The 21,114-nt window shown below is 42.5% G+C and overlaps 1 protein-coding gene across 1 annotated transcript in view; it reads right to left on the bottom strand.

Moving 5' to 3' along the window:
* NUP210L (nucleoporin 210 like) overlaps positions 1–21,114 on the bottom strand; it is a 73,596-nt gene that overhangs the window by 5,968 nt on the left and 46,514 nt on the right. Inside the window, exons 20-35 of the mRNA XM_002922534.4 lie at positions 20,722–20,823; positions 19,668–19,796; positions 19,206–19,333; positions 18,289–18,421; positions 17,508–17,570; positions 16,962–17,141; positions 16,522–16,602; positions 16,305–16,436; positions 13,367–13,525; positions 12,146–12,237; positions 10,559–10,733; positions 9,115–9,290; positions 7,862–8,079; positions 6,119–6,255; positions 3,207–3,330; positions 613–762 (exon numbers count right to left, since the gene is read on the bottom strand). Coding sequence (XP_002922580.1) covers positions 613–762; positions 3,207–3,330; positions 6,119–6,255; positions 7,862–8,079; positions 9,115–9,290; positions 10,559–10,733; positions 12,146–12,237; positions 13,367–13,525; positions 16,305–16,436; positions 16,522–16,602; positions 16,962–17,141; positions 17,508–17,570; positions 18,289–18,421; positions 19,206–19,333; positions 19,668–19,796; positions 20,722–20,823 — 2,179 coding nt within the window. The remainder of the gene's footprint in view (positions 1–612; positions 763–3,206; positions 3,331–6,118; positions 6,256–7,861; positions 8,080–9,114; positions 9,291–10,558; positions 10,734–12,145; positions 12,238–13,366; positions 13,526–16,304; positions 16,437–16,521; positions 16,603–16,961; positions 17,142–17,507; positions 17,571–18,288; positions 18,422–19,205; positions 19,334–19,667; positions 19,797–20,721; positions 20,824–21,114) is intronic.

The following is a 21,114-nucleotide window of genomic DNA, read 5'->3' as shown; positions in this document are numbered from 1 at the left end:
TCCCACGCATCTCTATTCCGTGACGGATCACCCTGCGCAGCACGGGTGAAAATGAAAAGCCCTGTCTTGCTCCCCTGTGTACACCTAGTGCGTGTCCGGGCGCCAGGCATTCTGTTTAGTGCCCACCAGTTTGCTGAGTGAGCCTTCCTTCAGTGGCCGCTCATTACTCATGCCATACTGCCTGGCCTTGGAGCAAAAGGTCTTGGGCTGTGGCACTATCCTATTTATGCCTTACGTTTGACATGAATCCTCTCATTTTAGATCAGATGATTTATATGAAATTCCGATGTCATGCCTGTTTCTACTTTACGCTAGTTAATGCTACTCTGCTTGGGATATCCTTCATTTCATCAATAAACACTCAAACACTGCTACTTCCTGGAGATAAAAGATGAATGATCTGAGCCCAGAGATAACAGGGACTAGCAAAGAAGAAAATAGATGACTATAATAGAAAAGCACAGGGTGTTACAGAGATTAAACAAAAATGTTAGTTGAGAAAGCTTCCACAGTTACATAGCAGAAGAAACTGGAAAGTGTAAATGCAATCCAATTGGGCTGCACTGTACAGAGATGGAAACAAGGGCACCAGATCCAGCTGGTGGGACCCACCTTTCTCCATGCTGAAACCTGCATAGACATGGAAAATTTTGCTTGCTGGGATGTCTAGCAAAGTATTACTGAACTGCACATGGCAAAGCACAAGGGTCTCAGGAAGAAGTATTGTTGTAATGGCCAAGGCCTGACTTGGGGTACAGGATCCTAATAAGCAGAAAAGAGATAATTGTTGTAAGAATTTGTAAAAGAGGAAACATATAAAGGCAGTAGTTTGATTTAAAAAAAAAAGAGGCGGGACACCTGGATGGCTCAGTCCGTGGAGCATCTGACTCTTGATTTTGGCTCAGGTTGTGACCCGAGGTTTTGAGACTGAGCCCCTTGTTGGGCTCCATGCTCAGTGGGGAGTCTGCTTGAGATTCTCTCTCTCTCAAATAAATAAATCTTTTTTTTTTAAGGATTTTATTTATTTGAGAGACAGCACAAGAAGAGGGGTGGGACAAGCAGACTCCCCCCCTGAGCGAGAAGCCTGACGCAGGGCTTGATCCCAGGACTCCAGGATCATGACCTGAGCCGAAGGCAGACGCTTAAATGACTGAGCCACCCAGACGCCCCTTAAAAAAATAAATCTTAAAAAAACAAAAAAAGGGGGTGGTGAGGGGAGGCAGCTGGCTGGCTCAATCAGAGGAGCATTCAACTCTTGATCTCAGGGTTGTGAGTTCAAACCCCACACTGGGTGTAGAAATTACTTAAATAAATACTTTAAAAAACAGTAAAAAAAAAAAAAAAGGGGGGGGGGTCAGTTCTGATTAGGCCAGCCCTGTTGGCTTCTCCTACAATCAAGATGAAAGAATAGTCTAAGACCCTTGCTTTTGCTAGATTGTGAATGACTGTAAGTGAGGCTTCCATTATCAATATCATAGATGGGGTCCTCTTTCGAAAGGTTTTGGAATTCCTCAGAAGGAATTAGACAGATTCCAGGGAAACTGGACAGCTGTTATAGTTCAGAGGTAGCTTTTCAGTCTAGGAAATTTTATTTTCTATAACCGATTGCAGTGTGATTCAAATTAGAGATCTCTAGAATTTTATTACAAATGGTATCTTAAACAGGAGCCATGCAGCCAGCAAAAGATGGATAGCTGTAATGGATGGCATTCTAGATTAAACAGGAGCTGGTGTCCTGTTAACAAGATTTTCCCCTGCACAGTTTCTTAATGGTCTCAGTTTGCTGAAGTTCTTTCTCAGCTGCCAGTAGTCCAGTGACCATTCCCATCTTTTGGAAACTATCAGCAATATCAAAGGAGTTGTTTCATGAGGTTTCATAATAAAATAAGTTGTGGTTTTAGAAAGATTCTGGGGGGAAAAATTGTAATCTGTAAATCACAAGGTAGAAACAATGAGTGAATGTTATGTTATAAATATTTAGTACTTTGTAAAGGAACCTGGAAAACTTTAAAAACCAAATATTTATATATACTTAGATTATACTTATGATAAAATTAAATATCTAATGTGAAAAAAAATAAGTGCTTAAAAATAGAAGGACAAAAAGGGCAATTAGACTTAAATTTTATAGTCAGTAATTATATATTGGACTTCTTGTTTTTGCATGTTCTCTTGGCAAAAAAAAAAAATAGAATTTGCTCTTTCTTAAAAACAAAACAAAACAAAAAGAATGAAAGAATTTACGTGGACTTTGGAGTGGGACAGATCTACCAATTCTGCCACTAACTAGTTGTTAGCTTGTACATGTTACTTGCTCTTACATTCGGTACTTCTCATTTTTAAAGTGATGATAATTACTACATAAGATTGTTAAATGAGGGGCGCCTGGGTGGCTCAGTTGGTTAAGCATCCTACTTTTGATCTCAGCTCAGGTCTTGATCTCAGGGTTGTGAGTTCAAAGCAAAGCCCCATGTTGGGTACTGGGCGTGGAGCCTACTTAAAAAAAAAGATTGTTAAATGAGATAAAATATATAAAAACTGCTAACATCACCTAGAATCTATTAGGAATTTCTTGTATTTTAGTTTTCTCCCCCCAACACCTTTTAAAATTTTTACACATTTTTATTATTTTTTTTAAGTAATCTCTACGATCAATGTGGGGCTTGGACTCATTACCTTGAGATCAAGAGTGTCATGCTCCTCTGAGCCAGCCAGGCACCACCCCCAACCTTTTATTGACAGTAAATTATAGCCCAGTACAGAAAAAAAAGCATACAAAGTAAATTCACTGAGTAAATAATAAGATGTCGCCTAGTCCAACAATTCTTAAATCTAGGGAAGCTGGAAAATAACTGGGTCTTAGGCCTTATCCCAAACTTATTACTATCTGGATGGAGACTAAGACCATATTTTTAAAAAGATTTCCTTGGATAACCTTGAAAATCAGCCATATTTGGAAATCTCTGGCTTAGGCCACCTCTCAGGCAAGGTTACAACTAGAAAAACAACAGTGACTAGGTGTAGCCTATATCAAAACCTGATATCCAGTCATTTGTAAGGTCATAGCTGTCAATGATTTATTTGTTAAAGGTGGGAGTCAATTTTGAAATAAAGGGAAATATGGATCACAGTCTAAGGGGTAAATGAGTTGAAGGAACACGGGAATGACGGGAGCAATTACCCAGATGTACAAAGAGACTCCCGACCTTTAAGATTAGCACCGTCCCTGCCGGTGGTGATGTAGAGCTTGAACGCAGGTGAACTGGGGGTATTGGTGAGGTAGGTCTTGAGGTCATAACTGAGCGTTAATCTTGATGCATTGACCACCACCTGTCAGCAAATCAAAGGAAAATCTGTACTTGAGTTCTTAGAAAATATTGTTCTCTCCCTCTCTACCCTTCATAACTTATTCAACCAAAAGCAGCCTTTTCACACAAGCGCAAACTGCCCTTCTACTTCATCACATATTTAAGAACCACAAAATGTGGCAAACCTCAAAATCTCTACCTTTGAGAAGAAAATAACATTTTTTTCCTCAAAGGAGATCTTTGTCCATTACTCTGTTTGACATATTCCCTTTGGATGACTCCCTATTAAAATGTCTTTAAAGACAACTGCAACTTTCTTTAGTTGCTTATAATTTCAGCCTTTCCTGAAACTTCAAAGTACTTTGCTTCTCTCAATGTATTTGTAATGTTCTGTCTTATACTGTAGGCATTTTTATTTTTGTTAAAAATCACTTCCTGGTTTTGGCTCAGGTCATGATATCAGGGTCGTGATCTTGGGGTTGTGAGACTGAGTCCCAAGACCGCCTCCGCACTTGGTGGGGAGTCTGCTTGAGATTCTCTCCCTCTCTGGCTCCCCCGCCCCAACTCCTGCATGTTCTCTCTCTCTCAAATAAATTAATCTTAAAATATAAAAAGCCTTTTATTTTATCTGCCAAATTCCTAATCCTCAAGACTCAGTTTATTTTTATTTATTTTTTTGTGTGACTCAGATCTCAAGAGTCAGTTTAAATGTCACTTCTGGAAAATTTAGCCTTAATGTCTAAGCAGAATTAAGTGACTTTCTTTCTTCTGTATTCTTTTTTTTTTTGAAGACTTATCCACCTATTTGAGAGGATGCAGGAGTGGGGGGAGGGGCAGAGGGAGAGGGAGAGAAGCAGACTGCGCTGAGTTACAGAGCCTGACTCCAGGCTCAATCCACGACCCTGAGATTATGACCCAAGCCAAAATCAAGAGTCAGGCACTTAACTGACTGAGCCATTTGGGTGTGCCCCCTTCTGTATTCTTTTTTTTCCCCTCTTTTTTAGATTTTATTTATTTATTTGAGAGAGAGAGAGCATGAGCAGGGAAGAGGGCAAGCAGACTCCCCAGTGGGCAGGGAGCCCGACACAGGGCTCGATCCTAGGACCCTGAAATCATGACCTGAACCGAGGGCAGACGCTTAACCAACTGAGCCAGCCAGGCATCCTTCCCCCCTAATTTTTTTTTAAGCTGTACATCAGAGTCGCACCCCCCCCGACTGAGCCAGCCAGCCATGTCTGGACTCTAGGAGCACTTCTGACATGTCACTTATAAATCACTGGTCAGTTATGTTGTAGTTACTTAAACTGTCTATGTGTAATTATTTCTATCACCACTGAACTGTGAACTCCTTACAATAAGTCACCAGATACCATGTGGGCACATATTGGGCAATTTACTTATCTATAAAATTGGGATAATACTTTGCAGGGTTGTGAAGATTAAAAATGAGAGTTACGCTGGATGTAAAATCAAAATTTAAAAAAAACATGCAAAATGCCAAGCCCATAGTAGATGCTTAACAAAGGATAGTTGTTACATTTGAGTAATGAAAAGAGGAAAAAACAAGTCCTCTGGGCACAGAGGAGGGAGACCCGACATGTATTTAAGGGGAAAAAGAAAAGGCTTCATCAAGCCAATCCCTCACTTGTTCGACTGTCTCACCTAGTAGAGGGTGTTGCTTCAGCAATTCTCTCTACTTCGACATCACATTTCCCTTTCTCTCCTAAATCATTCCTAAATCATTTTTTCTCCCATCTCAAAAATGTTTGCTGACAAAATATAGCAAAAGAGTAAAGTAACAGTGTTGTTTCACTGACAAGAGATTAACAATCAACTCTGTCCCCTACAGTCTAGTACAACCAGTAGCTACAGTGAGATATATATGTATTTTAAAAGCACACACCACCAGGTGCCCCTGGTGGTGGTGTTTTAAAGATTTATTGGGACACCTGGGTGGCTTAGTTGGTTAAGCATCTGCCTTTGGCTCGAGGTCATGATCCTTGGGATCAAGTCCCGCATCAGGCTCCTTGCTCAGTAGGAAGCCTGCTTCTCCCTCTGACTGCTGCTCCCCCCCACTTGTGCTCTCTCTCCCTGTCAAATAAATAAATAAAAAACTTAAAAAAGAAATGAGAAATACTATGATCTTGTATTAAGAAAGATCATGTACAGCTGGACAGGATACACGTATATGAATTTACTCTAATACATAATTAAAATATAAAAAAGATTTGTTTGTTTATTTATTTGAGGGGGGAGGGACAGAGGGAGAGAGAATCTCCAGCAGACTCCCTACTAAGCACAGAGCACGACGTGGGGCTCAACCTCCCAACCCTGAGATCATGACCTGAGCCAAATCGCTGAACTGACAGCCACCCAGGCGCTCCACCACAGTGATATTTTAAAGTAAAAATCACACTAGTCTTTCTTCTGAATCTTTTTTTTTTTTTTTTTTTTTTTGAGAGAGAGAGCAGGAGAGAGAGCACGAGAAGGGGGAAAGAGCAGAGGGAAAGGAAGAAGCAGGCTCCATGCTGAGCAGGGAGCCCGATGTGGGGCTTGATCCCAGGACCCCCGGATCATGACCCGAGCCAAAGGCAGACGCCTAACTGACTGAGCCACTGAGGCGCCCCTTATTTGTTATTTATTTATTTTTCCTTCTGGTTAAGAATCCTATTCACTGTTTAGTTTTATGTTCCAAAGTTTTCTGGCTGGCTTTATATCTGACATGTCAGTGTATTTCTTTTCCTGGGATGTGTATTCCATATGCATATCCCCAAATATGGAAATAGTCACCCTGGCCTTGTTAGGGTTACCTCTCGATATGTTTTCACCACTCCTGGGATGTCATGAAAGACTGTTGCTATTCCTGGACTCCTGGCCATTCCTACTCCAGTGCCAGTGTCTGTCTGTAGAATGTTGTCTGCAGAAATCATCCATATCCCAGGTTCACCTAAGAAAAGACAAGAGAAAAAACTTGGTTGCAACGTCTGATCTAAATGGATGGTCACTCTACACTTATTCAGACTCTGTAACAGCAAACCATTCAAGCATACAGATATCTCTTCCTAGGAGGGACATCCAGCTTTGAAGATAACTTTATTTTCTGAATGTCAGGCTCCCTTTCATATACCATCATAGCCACAAAATAAAACAAGAATTACTGACCTTCAGAATCACAGAAGGAGCTACTTAGTTGGAGAATATAACTGTTCTTAGGAAAAAGGAAAAACCCTTTTTACACACAGGGATAACTCTTAGCTACTGATGGATATCAGCAGAAGACTGCAAGAAGGTGACAACTGGCAGGAGAGAAGGTTTGTTTGCTTTGGCTTAAGTCTCAAGGTGGCAGAGGAATGCCACCTTGAGTTTAGGTTAGATTACTGAACCTGGCATTTGGTCCTTTTGCTTCCTCATTCAAAGTGGTATAGCTTTAGGATGTCCAAGTATTCTAGAATGGAAGATAGGACAGTCCTGACAAAATCTAGCAAAAGAGTAAAGTAACAGTGTTGTTTCACTGACAAGAGATTAACAATCATAAGATTGTAACTCTGTGAACCCTAAAGCAGGGCTAGCTCAATGGCCCTGGGTTACATGTTAGTGGTGGTTGCTTCCAAGTCAGTCGTTACAGGATTGGGGGTTATGACCTGAGCTGAGTGGACTCCTTCTGAATCAAGCCCTAAATATATAGAATCTGGACCCACGTCACATCACTGCACCCAGACACATGGATTCACAGTTCCCAGAAGAGGTCACAGAGCCACACACTCCCCACCCCTCACCAGTCCTACTTGGATGGATGATTTGGATGCATACACCCAGGCAGGGTACAGTGCTTTAGAATATACCTTCTGTAAACCCAGAGAATTAACACTCATTTCTTAACCAAACGCTGATGTTCTTGTACTCAATAGTACTTCTCAGGGCAGAAATGCTTTGCTGATCAAGAGTATAGTTTAGCCCAGGACAAGGCCAAACCTTATTATGGTGATTATATATTTAAGAGTTAGGCCTTCAAATGTCCCTTACAAAGCAGTGTATTCACAACTGGTTCCTAGAACTAACGCCTTACTGCATTTTCCTTCATTTTAGTTCATCCTTTACTGTTCTTCAATTTATCAATTACCCTCCTTCAGAAGCTGGGAATGGGGGAGAAGAGAAGGGAATGCATAACGATACAGTGAACTATGCATTCAGGAGGTGCACGGTCAATATTCCCAGAGAGGCCCTCAAGATTTTTTTTTTAAAAGATTTTATTTTTGGCGGCACCTTGGTGGCTCAGTTGGTTAAGCATCCAATTCTTGATTTTGGCTCAGGTCATGATCTCAGGATCATGGGATCAAGCCCCACCCTCGGGCTTATTTTTTTAAATAATCTCTATACCCAACATGGGGCTTGAACCCAACACCCTGAGATGGAAAGTCACACACTCTACGGACTGAGCCAGCCACGTGAGCCTAGGCCCTCAGACTTGAAATTATTTCAAAAAAATTATCTAAGGGATGAGTTGCTTTCTCATCCAGTTAGCTGTGAAGTTCAGAAAGAGAAGGTATCCAGACCGTTGTGGCTGAGGAGGTGAGTCCTGAAGCAGATGACATCGCCAACAAAGGTGAGCTGGGTGTCCGGCTCAATGGCGTGCTCCACAGCAACAGGGATGTAATCTGCCACACCTGGGTGCCTCCGGTCCCAGATTCCCAGAAGCGTCACTCCTGTGTTCACTGCCTGGGCCACATAAGTATAGTTCCTATTCCCTGGCCCAATAAGTAGCAGGTCATCTCTGAAAGGAGATAAGAAAGTAGCAGGTCATCTCTGAAAGATCACTGTGAGGACACAGTTCTGGGGGCAGAGCTGGTCACAGCATTTTCTTTCTTTCTTTTTTTTTTTAAGATTTTATTTATTTATTTGACAGAGATAGAGACAGCCAGCGAGAGAGGGAACACAAGTAGCAGAGGAGCCTGACGTGGGGCTGGATCCCATAACGCCGAGCCTGACGTGGGGCTGGATCCCATAACGCCGGGATCACGCCCTGAGCCGAAGGCAGGCGCTTAACCGCTGTGCCACCCAGGCGCCCCGAGCATTTTCTATTCAACAGCTCAAAGGTTCAGAAGGAATTCTATGGTGGAGGGCAAGCAACAAGTGGCCACAGGTCAGGTCTATTACCTTTATATACAGAGTACCCAGTAAGCCTTTTTTTTTTTTTTCTTAAGTAGGCTCCACGCCCAGCATGGCTTGAACTCCCAACCCTGAGATCAAGACCTGAGCTGAGATCAAGAGTTGAATGCTTAACCGACTGAGCCACCCAGGTGCCCGAGAGGTTGGCTTTTTAAAATTTTCTGTTTTTAAAGATCTGAGAGAGAGAGAGAGAGAGAGACAGCACATGCATGTGAGAGAGAGAGAGAGGGAGCAGGAGGAGGAGGAGGAGAGGAAGAGAGAGAATCCAAGCAGACCCCACAGTGAGTGCGGAGCCTGACGTGGGGCTCGATCCCAGGACCCCCAGATCATGACCCGAGCCGAAACCAAGAGCGGGATGCTTAACTGACTGAGCCACCCAGGTGCCCCAGTACAGCTTTTTGATAATAATACTCCTACCAGCTCCCTATGGGGGCTTTCTGTGAACTAGGGCTTGAAAGATTGAAGACACCCTGAAATTCTTCTTCATTGAACAACTAGCACCATTCTGGTGTTTCCCAACCTAATGAAAGAAATAAAGATCAGATTCCAAGTAGAGAACATGAGAGGAATGTACTGGATAACCTGAGCCCATCTGCACAATTACTACCACAACATCAACATCATTCCTTTGATTCCACACCTGTTCAGGGCCAGATGAAGCTGGGTGTTGTGTGTGTGGAATTTCTCTCCAATGCTGTTATAGAACTGAACGACGAAGGTGAGAGACATGCCCACAGGAAAGGCTGGCAGAGTCCACCCAGGGGCTGCATACAGCTTGGGCTGGCTGCTCATCCGCAGGTATGTCACTGGCGCCACCTGTGGGAGAAGGACAGGAGCTGCGACAGATCCTGAAGTTCACAGTCCACGGTAAAAACAGGGTTGTTCTTTCATGGGAAACAGCTCCTGACCAGAGGTAACTTAAATCAGAGTCCAGTAAGAAATATGACAGTACAGGAAATGGCCCCTCAATTATTAAAGCTGAGAGATTGTGGAGAGAAGTTGGAGCTTTCTTTTTAAGATTTTATTTATTTACGAGAGAGAGAGAGCGTGCACACGTGTGCACGGATGAGCAGGGGAGAGGCAGAGGGAAAGGGAGAAGCAGACTCCCTGCTGAGCAGGGATCCTGACGCAGGGCTCTATCCCAGGACCCTGAGATCATGACCTGAGCTGAAGGCAGATGCTTAACTCACTGAGCCACCCAGGCGCCCCGAAGTTGGAGCTTTCTGAGCAAAGGAATGCACTTCATCTGTTTTGTGCAGACCACTCAATATTTATTGCTACCTAACGGATCATTTATCAAGAATACTGTAGCTAGTATTTTCATACAATACCAGAGAAGCTGTGAGGCAGTAGAAGTCCAGCTTTGAACCGCAGCTCCATCTTCTATGGCTTCACTTAACTGTGCTAGGTCTCAGACTTATTATCAATTTATAGATTTTTTTAGAGTTTTTATTTTAAACATTTTATTTTTTTGAGAGAGAGAGAGAAAGAGCCCCCCAGCTGGGAGGGGGGAAAGGGGCAGAGGGAGAGGGAGAAGCAGGCTTCCTGCTGAGCAGGGAGCCCAATGCGGGACTCGATCTCAGGACCCTGAAATCATGACTTGAGGTGAAGGCAGATGCTTAACCAACTGAGCCACCCAGGCACCCCATGGAGAGAGAGAATCTCAAGCAGGCTCCATGCTCAGCGTGGAGCCCGACACAGGGCTCGATCTCACAACCCTGAGATCAAGACCTGAGCCGAAACCAAGAGTTGGACGCTTAACTGAATGCGCCACCCAGGCGCCCCATGTTAGACTAAATTTAATTCTAATAACAAAGCCTAATTTTGATAGCAATAGTTCTACCCTCTCCCACACCCTTTTACCAACACTGCTCAGAAAGTATACCAATTTGAGGCGAATCCCTGTTATAACAAGGACTCTAAAGGCCACTTTTAATTTGATGGCTTATACCCATGTCAAGATTGTCCTCTTATCTTACAGTTCATTCTGACTTCCAAGGAAGTTCCTAGTTCTTAAACCAGGAAATCTGCCTCTTCAGGCCATGGTATTCCTTTTATTTTTTTGAGTAAGTCCCTGAACTCACCTGAACTCCAGTTATGGTTGTTTGGTTGACTCCAAAAGGTTCTATAGAAGTGACTTCCAACACAGCAGTACCTGCAATGGAACCAGCTTTCAGGAGCCCTTCACCATCATCCTCGATGACAGATGAATTAGGGAAACACTTGAGAACACGGGAACTCACAAAGGCGGCCCCTTCCCTAGGGAACAAATGGAACAAGTGGCATCTCTTGGGTCTGACCAGAAGGAAAGGAGGTTGCCAGTTAGAGACTGTACTCTGAGGAAATTGCTTGCCATTCTCCATGTTGTGTGCTTATTTGTTCAAGTAAAAGTCTGCCTCTGGCTTATGCCTATCTCTTTAAAAATCACATCCCATCACATATTTATCATTAAAAAAATCATTCCACTTGGGACGCCTGGGTGGCTCAGTTGGTTAAGCATCTGCCTTTGATCCTGGGGTCCTGGGATCAAGTTCCGCATTGGGCTCCTTGCTCAGCGGGGAGCCTGCTTCTCCCTCTGCCCCTCCATTCTCACTCGTGCTCTCTCTCTCTCTCTGCTCGCTCTCTCTAATAAATAAATAAAATCTTAAAAAAATATAAAAAATAATAAATTCGGCTAAAAGGATTGAAAACAGATATTCAAACAAACAGTTGTGCGTGAATATTCACAGCAGCAGCATTCACAACAGCCAAAAGGTGAAAACAACCCAAATGTCCAACGGTAGATGAATGGATAAACTAAATATGTTATATCCATACTGTGGAGTATTGTTTAGTCATTAAAAGAAATTAAATAGGGGCACCTGGGTGGCTCAGGTCATGATCGCAGGGTTCTGGGATAGAGCCTCAAGTCAGGCTCCCCGTTCTCCCTCTGCCTCTCCCCCTACTTGTACTTGCTCTCGCTCTTAAATAAATAGGTAAAATCTTTAAAAAAAACAAATAAAAGGAATGAAACACTGATACATGCTAGAATGGGAATAAACCTCGAAAACATGCTAACTGAAAGAAGCCAACACAAAAGATCACATGTTGTATGATTCCATGTAATAAATGAAATACACAGAAGACTTAAATTCACAGAGAGAGATGATCGGTGGCTGCCAGAGGTTGAGAGGAGGGGAGAACAGAGAGTGATTGCTGATGGGTACAGTCTCCTTTGGTGGTGATGAAGAGGTTCTGGAATTAGAGGTGATGGTTGCACAATACTGTGATGCACTAAGTACCACTAAATTGTCCACTTTAAAATGGTTAATTTCAGGGCGCCTGGGTGGCTCAGTCATTAGCGTCTGCCTTGGGCTCAGGGCGTGATCCCAGAGTCCTGGGATCGAGCCCCGCATCGGGCTCCTCCGCTATGAGCCTGCTTCTTCCTCTCCCACTCCCCCTGCTTGTGTTCCCTCCCTCACTGGCTGTCTCTCTCTTTGTCAAATAAATAAAATCTTTAAAAAAAGTAAAAATTAAAAAAAATAAAATGGTTAATTTTATGTAACACGAATTTCACTTCAGCTAAAAAAAACTTATTTGTGGGTTAGAAAAATCACCTAGAAGGAAAGAGTTCTTTCCATGTTCCTAAGGGTAAGGTTGGAAGCTGGCCTGCCCTTCCCCATTCTCCTCACCTGTTCGTGTGGAGTCTGAGCTGGGAATTCATGGGCATCAGAATTTGCTCAGGCTGGCACTCTGGAAAGAACAGTTGGAGTTTCTCAAAAACCTGAAGTGAGAAAATAATGTCTTTCTCATTTCTGGAAAAGACAAAATGATGACCTTTGCTCGCGTATCAACTACAAATCAACGTCCACCTCACTTCAGCTTATCCTGAGGGTCCACGATACTCTTTTCCAAATGAGCCAGACACTTAAAACACGCCTTGGTATTCTAGAATACAAATCTAATGTTAGCCCTGCTTCTGACAAAGCTACACTGACCGACCACATCCTCTACATCACTTAGATATTAGGTATAAAATAATTTTGAAATTTTTTTTAAAAGATTTTATTTATTTATTTGACAGAGACAGAGACAGCCAGTGAGAGAGGGAACACAAGCAGGGGGAGTGGGAGAGGAAGAAGCAGGCTCATAGCGGAAGAGCCTGATGTGGGGGTCGATCCCACAATGCCGGGATCACACCCTGAGCCGAAGGCAGACGCCCAACCTCTGTGCCACCCAGGCGCCCCAAAATAATTTTGAAATTTCTAATTTTAGCTCTGGTAACCTGAAAAGAGATTTGAGAACAAAAACCTAAAATAATAAATTAACAAGGGACACTATTCAGGTTCTCTACTTCCTAGTAAAATGCTCTCTCCTCTATCCCTAACTGAATCAGAGAAACAAAACCAAAATAAAGGAGAAAAATAGAAAAAAAAAATCAGTACTAAATTCAGAGGTACAGAAACTTATTTGCCCCCCACAAATGATCATTTTTCTTTTGAACACTACAAACAACAGGGCTTTCAGCCTGAGAACATCTGTAGAAACCAACCATTCATGCTTTCACATCTTACTGGAAGTTAGGGTTAGGTCTCCTAAGTGGATGGTATCACAGTATCCATGTTAGGCGGAGCAGCTCAGAAACGAATCCCTTTTTAGTGATTATGGTTTCATATTTTGTGTTTATTGTGTGGGGAGTTGAGGGGACTGCACATTCTTACAGCTTCTGATATCAATACTTATACAGACGCAATTAACAAGAATGACAAAGATCTAGAAACTAAGAGCCTGTTCTAGGACTCCCTCTAGCAATTTCTCTACCTCTAGCCAGATCAAGCTCCTTATGGATGATAAGAGAATATAACTTTCTTCTCCTTGATATAGAAAAACAAGATTTAGGTTTGGGACCTTACCAGGATCTGAACTTCATCAGAGAGTTCCAACAAATTCCCCTCAAGCTGCCCAGAGGAACTGTTCATACAGCGGACAGTGACTCTGATACTGGTCCGACCAGCCGCTTTGGTGTGGACAACCATGGCAAAGTTATTCTCTACCGGGAGCTGTAGGAAAACCTGGAAAACAGTCAGGAATGGATTAAGAAATATTCATTAATAATCACTGTGCCCTTCCCTCTGTGTTGTAATGATAAAGAAAATGTATGCTACATCTGTATAAAAGAACTAGAGAACCAGGTATTATTTTCATAGTTTTTTCTTTTCATATTCCCAGCAACACAGTCACCCCGAAAGTACACTCTGTGTATAGCACTCAACTCATTCTGGCAAGTCTCTGTGAGAGTCTCATGTTATCCTGAAGTCAATCCATTGACAGAAGAATGAAAATGAAGGAAGGGGTTTCTAAAATGGCTTCAGATAGAACTTGAATTGGGAGAAGTGAGACCATCTACCCCTGGAGTTCAGAGTGGTAGCAAGGAAGGAAGAGGACAAGAAAGGAGAGCTATTTCAGGACTATGCTCACACTAGCGGACCATCTCCCTACTGTTTCCCCACCACTCTGGCCCAGATTGTAAAAAGCCATCGGGAAGGCAGGGCAAACATTAAGACAGATGTTGGAGTAGACACCTGCCTACCTCTGGAGCACTCATTTCATGTCCTCTTCCTCCTGCCTTTTTTCTGTTCAGAGCGAGCCCTCAAGACCCTTCTTCCAGCTCTCGACTCACAGAGTCCCAAGTTCCAAAATCACCTTTCCTTCCTCCCCCACAGAAAAATTCCCATTTCCTTTATGCAGATCTCAATCAGTTGTCTGGAAAGAAGCTTTATGCTAAAGAACAAGTGGTTTATAATATGTTTGATCCGAGTGAATCTCTGAATGTTGGCACCACAGTACAGGAGACCTCCATGTGGGGCCGGCTCTGCTCACCCTGCAGGGTCTGACGCAGGAGGAGAAACTCTGTATGTGGCTTTCAATCACTTTTCCTAAAGACAAGAGTTGGGCTTTAGATAAAGTTGGAGGAAGGGAGAAATAGAACAGATGCTAAAGGCCTACGCCATCCCCTCTTTTCACACGATCTCTATTTGCTAGTCAAGAAAAAGAGCTGAATCCCTGTGCAGAACTCTGCCAAACAAAGTACAGTTCCATCTCTCCTCAATTCTGAGTATAAGCAGGCTCAGGGAAGCCCATAAAGATAGAAGACCCAAACACCAGAGTTTCTCTGGACTACAGATCTAGGATAATTTTAGAAGGATTACAAATAGATTTTGTAACTTTTCTTCAGACTTCTCTTTTCTTTTTAGCTGGCTCTAGAAATACCTTATTAATTCTAGCTCCTGTAACCTCCCTGTTCGCCCCCAAGATCTACCTCTCACTCTTTGTTCTGGTGAGCACTGAGTCGTGACATACTGGGTAACTTGGCTGCAGGTTCCTTCTTCCTAAGGATCGAAGTGGCTGCCACTGTCCCCAGACCACCTTGGGTGGGTTCTCTCAAACTGACCATCCAGTGACAATATTGTAAACTAGGTAAAGTTAGCCCGAGCATCCCCTTCCTTCCTTCCTTCCTTCCCCTCCTTTCCTTCCTCCCTCCCTCCCTTCGCATCCACTCCTTCCTCCCATCCTTCCTTCCTCCCTCCCTTCCTATTATTTCTGTTCTTTTCCAGGTTTCTGAGTAAGGCTTCATGCTATGAGACATCAAAGCTATTTTCACTTATCACAGAGCACAGGCTCACCTCAGACACTGCAGTCTCAGTGCCAGGCCACCACAATAAAGCCAATGTGCAATAAAGTGAGTCAAATAAATTCTCTTCTTTTCCAGTGCACACAAAAGTTATGTTTACACTGTACGGTTAGTCTATTAGGTGTGCAACAAATAGCATTATGTCTAAAATAATGTAGGTATCTTTGTTTTTAAGATTTTATTTATTTATGTGACAGAAAGACAGCCAGCGAGAGAGGGAACACAAGCAGGGGGAGTGGGAGAGGAAGTAGCAGGCTCCTAGCGGAGGAGCCTGATGTGGGGCTTGATCCCGGAACGCCGGGATCACGCCCTGAGCCGAAGGCAGACGCTTAACGACTGCGCTACCCAGGCGCCCCAATAATGTAGGTATCTTAATTAAAAATACTTTATTACCAAAAAATGCTAACCATCGTCTGAGCTTTCAGTGAATCATACTCACTGATCAATCACAGGTCACCATAACAAATAAAACAATAATGGAAAAGTTTGAAATACTGTGAGAATTATCAAAATGTGACAGAGATACAGGTGAGCAAATGCTGTCAGAAAAATGGCACCAATAGACCTGTGGTTGCCACAACACTTCCATGGGTAAAAACACGTAGCATCTGAAGCGTGCCTGTATACATACTTCGTGTTCATAACGTGTTACTACTCATGTAACACAAATGCTCACAAATACAGTATTAAGGAAACATTGTTTTTGAGAATTCCTTCCAGCAAAGTATATTAAAAATTACATAGCATTATCTGAGTACTCAAAATGAATTCTTCATATGATTTGTAGGTTTCTAGAGTTCACAGAACAAGGGGAAAAGGAGATAAAGAGTAACAGTGTATAGTTTATTTTTTATTTTTTTAAACATTTTTTATTTATTTATTCGACAGAGATAGAGACAGACAGCCAGCGAGAGAGGGAACACAAGCAGGGGGAGTGGGAGAGGAAGAAGCAGGCTCATAGCAGAGGAGCCTGATGTGCGGCTCGATCCCATAATGCCGGGATCACGCCCTGAGCCGAAGGCAGACGCTTAACCGCTGTGCCACCCAGGTGCCCCAACACTGTATAGTTTAGAAAGTGAAGTCAGTCTCAAACTTGATGAAATAAGGTAAATTTACTATCTATGTCCCTGAGATGACACAACAAGCAGACACATTCATACCTCTGAATGCCTGGGTACTAGATCCAATACATCCCTTTTGCTCATGGACCAATGGAATGTGAGCCCAGGGTTGGCATTGCTGAAGGAGAAAGGGGTCTGGGTACTGGTCACTCCCATGACATAAACTGGCATCTGAAAAGAAGCAGCAGTGCTGTGCTTTATGTCCTGCCCAGCTGGCATTACCAGAGAACACCGGGAACAGAGCCACCTTACCGACCTCAGTCGCTGTGATGAGTCGAGTAGCAGCTGCAAGGATCCTAACAGTCCGCAGCTGAACCACCTCAACGTGCACTTCATCCTGCTCAACAGGCAGAAGCGAGCCCGGGCTGAGGGGTGTCTGTGCAGTGGGCGGGGTGCTGGCGGTAGCTAGTTTGTTGTTGTGTGGGCGTTCAACAAAAGAACACGCCATAGACGTGTCTGTGTTTGTTCCTTAAACAGTTCCTTAAGGGTAGGGACTATGTCTTACAATAACGCCAAATACTCTGTGGGGTTGTCACTAAAGATTACGTATTTCCCAAGCCTGGTTAAGTGAATGTCAGGTAAGGGACTCAAAGGGTTTCTTCTGAGTTGCTGACACCCTCCTCACCACCACCCCACATGCCCCAATATGGTTCCCAGATAGAAAAGTGGAAGCAGAACACAGCAAAGAACCAATACCTGGGAAAACACAATGACTTTGCCAGTATCTTCATTTACTGTCTGGATGGTGCCATGAACCACAGCTGTGCCGACTACCTTCCCTGTAACTTGCCCCCTCCTATTCACAACAGCCACAGTCTGGTTACTGATAGAGAAGTGAATGATAGATTGGGGCTGGGGGCCACCTTCAGACATTACCTGGAATTTAAACATGCCAGTAAATGCCTGGAACATAGGGAGAAATCACATCTCTTTTCCCAACATTCTGTCCAAGCAGTTTGACCTCTTACCCTCCCCCACTTCCAATGGACATATCCCACATCAACTCAAATGCAGAAGAAACACAAGCGCCACACATGATCTATGGGGTTCCGAGAGGTAGGTTATATCCTGTTCATTAGGGGACAGGAAAGTACTAATTTTTCTTCTTTATCAGATCCTGCTGTACTTGGCTAGGAGTAGACAAGAGGAGGCCAATAGGAAGAAGGGTGTGCGTGTGTGTTGGGGTGGGGCAGAGCAGGGTGAAGAGAAAGGATAAATCATATTTCCTGACTTTGAGATCACCTGCATCATGTTAGCTGGGATCAGTGTCATTTTCTCTGGAACAAGTCTGAATGGAGGAAACACCTTGAAGGAGAAGACCAAAGAGACAACAGGGATGGACTAGAATCAATTTTGTAATAAATGATCATGCAGCTCATTCTAAAGAAAAAATCCTATACACAGACATGCATTTTACTTTATTTATAAACACACATTTTATTTATAATAGCAAAAAATTATAAATGAGAATACTTAAAAAATTATATGCCCATTCATTGGAATAAAAGTGGTCATTAACGATATGTTTATAATTATCTTTCTTTTTTACTTTTTCCCAAACATATATAAAAGTAGAGAGAGCAGTATAATGAACTCTCAGGTACCTATTACCCAGCTTCAACAATTGCCAGCTCATGGCCAGCAATGATCTTTTAATGACATAAAAAATACTTTTGATACAGGATTAGGATGAAAAAAGCAGTATGATTCATCTATGTTAAAATAAGCATGGGGAAGAAGTGAAGGATATTAATAAGGAATGGTTGCCTCTAAGGAGTGGAATTGCAGGTGATTTTCATTGTGCATCTTTATTATTTCTTTTGCTTTCCAAATTTTCTACAAGAAATATATTACTTTTATACAGAAAAAAAAAACCCTAAAACAAATCACGTATTGTTTCAAGAGTTAAACAACTATCATTTTACTTAGTCAAATAATTTTTAACTTGCACAAACTAAACAGAAAAAGATGAATGCAGCTAAATAAGATGAGGTATTAATTCTGGATGAGATAATTTCCTTACCTCAATCTGGCGAGGAACCGATGTGACTTTCCTCCCCATCTTGTCCCTGGCAACAGCCACGAGTGTGGTTTGCCCAATCGAGACAGCTCGAAGGATGTAACTTTCAGAGTATTCATCCTGTTCCTCCATTAGCCTGCAAAGACGTATGTATTTTTAGGTAAGAAAGATTTGATTTTGGGACGCCCGGGTGGCTCAGTCAATTGAGCGTCCAACTCTTGCTTTTGGCTTGGGTCCTGGTCTTGGAGCCGTTGGATGGAGCCCCCTGCTGGCTCTGCAAGGAGTCTGCTAGTTCCTCTCCCTCCCCTTAAACCCCCTCCCAAAATAAATAAATAAAATCATTAAAAAAAAAAAAAAAAGATTTGATTTTAAGAGTAGCCAGTTATGCTTCTTTCTAAGATGCATAACATTTTCTGTTCATTTTAACTCTAATTAAAGGGAACCACCAGAAAATAAATTTCCAGAGTCAAGACAAGGTTCATGGCAATGGCAGGAAGTTCCTGAAGGCTAAATATTTGTTTTAAGGCCCCAAAGAAATAAGGGCAACATAAACATAAGACTGGCAAAATTGCAGATACTAAAGCACCTTGGAATTGCTGTATTCCACCTTTGCAGAGGGGAATACCAGCACCTCTGCTTCTAGATAGATTTTTGAAGGTCCTCCATCCTGAAGCACCCCAGAGGATACCATCCAAGGAGAAGTTTCATAAAATGGAAAAAATCACAAACACGTGAGTTTATCCCTAAACAACACATCTGAGGACGTGGAAGGGGTACTTTGTAGAGAGCCAAATATGGGGGAGAGTACAGGCTGAAAGGCATTGTGACAGAAAAGGAAAGAAGAAAATGTGAAGTAACGCAGGGAGAGTGGACTCTTGATGTTCAGCTTGGGGAGAAGGAAGTGTTGAGGCGGCACTCACGTCAGGGTGACGATGGCAGAAGCCAACTGCAGTTTAAGCTCCATGTTTCTGAAGTATTTATTTCGGAACGGGCGTTTGGAAGAGCCAAGAACCCTTACGGTTACTAACACCGTTTTACCTATTTCAACCTAGTAGTTAAAAAAAAAAAAGGTAATTTTAGTAGAAGTGTCTCGTTCACCAAGGACAGCCTAACTCTTTGAGGGTGACAAACTTTTGTTTGTGCTGAATGCTCCTGGTCAGCCTTTAATCAAATAACCCTAACCTACACGTGCTGGTTTATCTGCTCTTCAATACCCTAGTCATCTTATAACGCTGGCATGTTGTTCTTTAAAGACAGGTATTTCCATTAACATCACTGAAAGTCCTGCTGCACACACAGGAGCCACACAGACTGTATAAAGTGGGGCTACAGGGCAAGAATGAGGCCTGCTTCTCTAATGTGAAACTGCAAACGTCTCTCACCTTATCAATCAGATCGAGCTCCAGCTCCTGTATGTCTGACACCCTGAGGTAGGCCACTGCTGGACCCAGGAAAGCCAAGCACAGATCATAGACCTCCAAGGTGAGAAATCCAGGGTGTACTGGAACTAACTAGAAGGAAGATGGAAGCTGGGTAAGGAAGCACACATGCTCCAAACATAATCAAAGCAACTATTTTCATTCAAAGCACAAAATACAACAACTTACTTCCTCTGTGACGGGAACTGAGAGGTCACGTTATGTGTTTCAGGCACAGCACAATATACACCCGTAACAAATATTAACTGACAGAGAGCAAAGTTTAAGTTGACTGGACTCGAGCAGAATCCAACGTACATATGCAGCTTCTTCGTTAGGAACAGGGAGGGGATTTCATGAAGACAATCCAGTCCATGTGTGCTAAAATCACCAGTGGGGCAGGAAGCATGAAGAGAACCTGGTTTTCTGTCACGTGCTGTGGACCCTGCCCGGCAGAGCAGGTACTTTCACACCCCGGACACAGGGCTGCAATCTCCCCTCCTTAAACATTATGACCAAGGTAAGTTAGATTCCTTTGACCTCTTAGAAGGAAAGGAAATACCCACATATGTTAATATAAGGTATTATTTTTATTACTAAAAGTCAACTAAAAGCAAATCCCTTGCATACTGACTACAAAGATAGCTTAATATATTGAGTTGTCATATCCTGGCTAAAAACACCATATACTCAGGTTATGAAGTCAATGGTACAATTAATTATCCACACAGTTCTGTGCATTGAAATTTATAGAAATGAACCTTCTTTTCATGGAAATCTTACAATTAGAGGTCTTCTACACTGTCTCAGTTCAATCAGAAACAAAAATTGCCCAGCTGGAAAAAAAAAAACAAAACAAGCTTGTTTTGGGTTGGAGAACCTATGAAGGTTAAAAAAAGAGGCAAATGTTACCTTTATAATATTAAGTCTGAGACATACAATGGAATTTTTCCAATCATTCTCATAAGGATGAACTTTGACCTGAGACTATCAACTTGGGACTATCTCTAGACCTCACCTGGATAGAGCTTTCTGCTTCCATGTAAGTGATGGTGACAATGTCCTGCTCACTGCTGTTGACCAGAAAATAACCAGATCCTTCCACAAGGTTAAATATCTCCTATGGAGAGATCAGACACAAAACACTCTATTCTCTTTGGTTTATAAATAATTCAGAGAAAACAAGTCCTACCTATTTAAGGAAGAGTATGGGATTAAAAGATTAAGGTCAGTGGACTGAAGACAAACTATGATTATTACAGTATTACTACCAAGGATATTGCACCTAATTATTATACCTGTTACATATGCTTATCAGTGATTTTCAACACATCAGTGAGCTTTTTTTTATTGCCATACTATTAATCTTAATAACCTCATACTCTTCCCCCCAGTTGGATCCCATTTCGCT

Source organism: Ailuropoda melanoleuca, chromosome 8 (genome assembly GCF_002007445.2).
Source record: "Ailuropoda melanoleuca isolate Jingjing chromosome 8, ASM200744v2, whole genome shotgun sequence".
Lineage (NCBI taxonomy): Eukaryota > Metazoa > Chordata > Mammalia > Carnivora > Ursidae > Ailuropoda > Ailuropoda melanoleuca.
The sequence above is the reverse complement of the archived record's forward strand: the minus strand, read 5'-3'. Positions and strand labels throughout refer to the sequence as shown.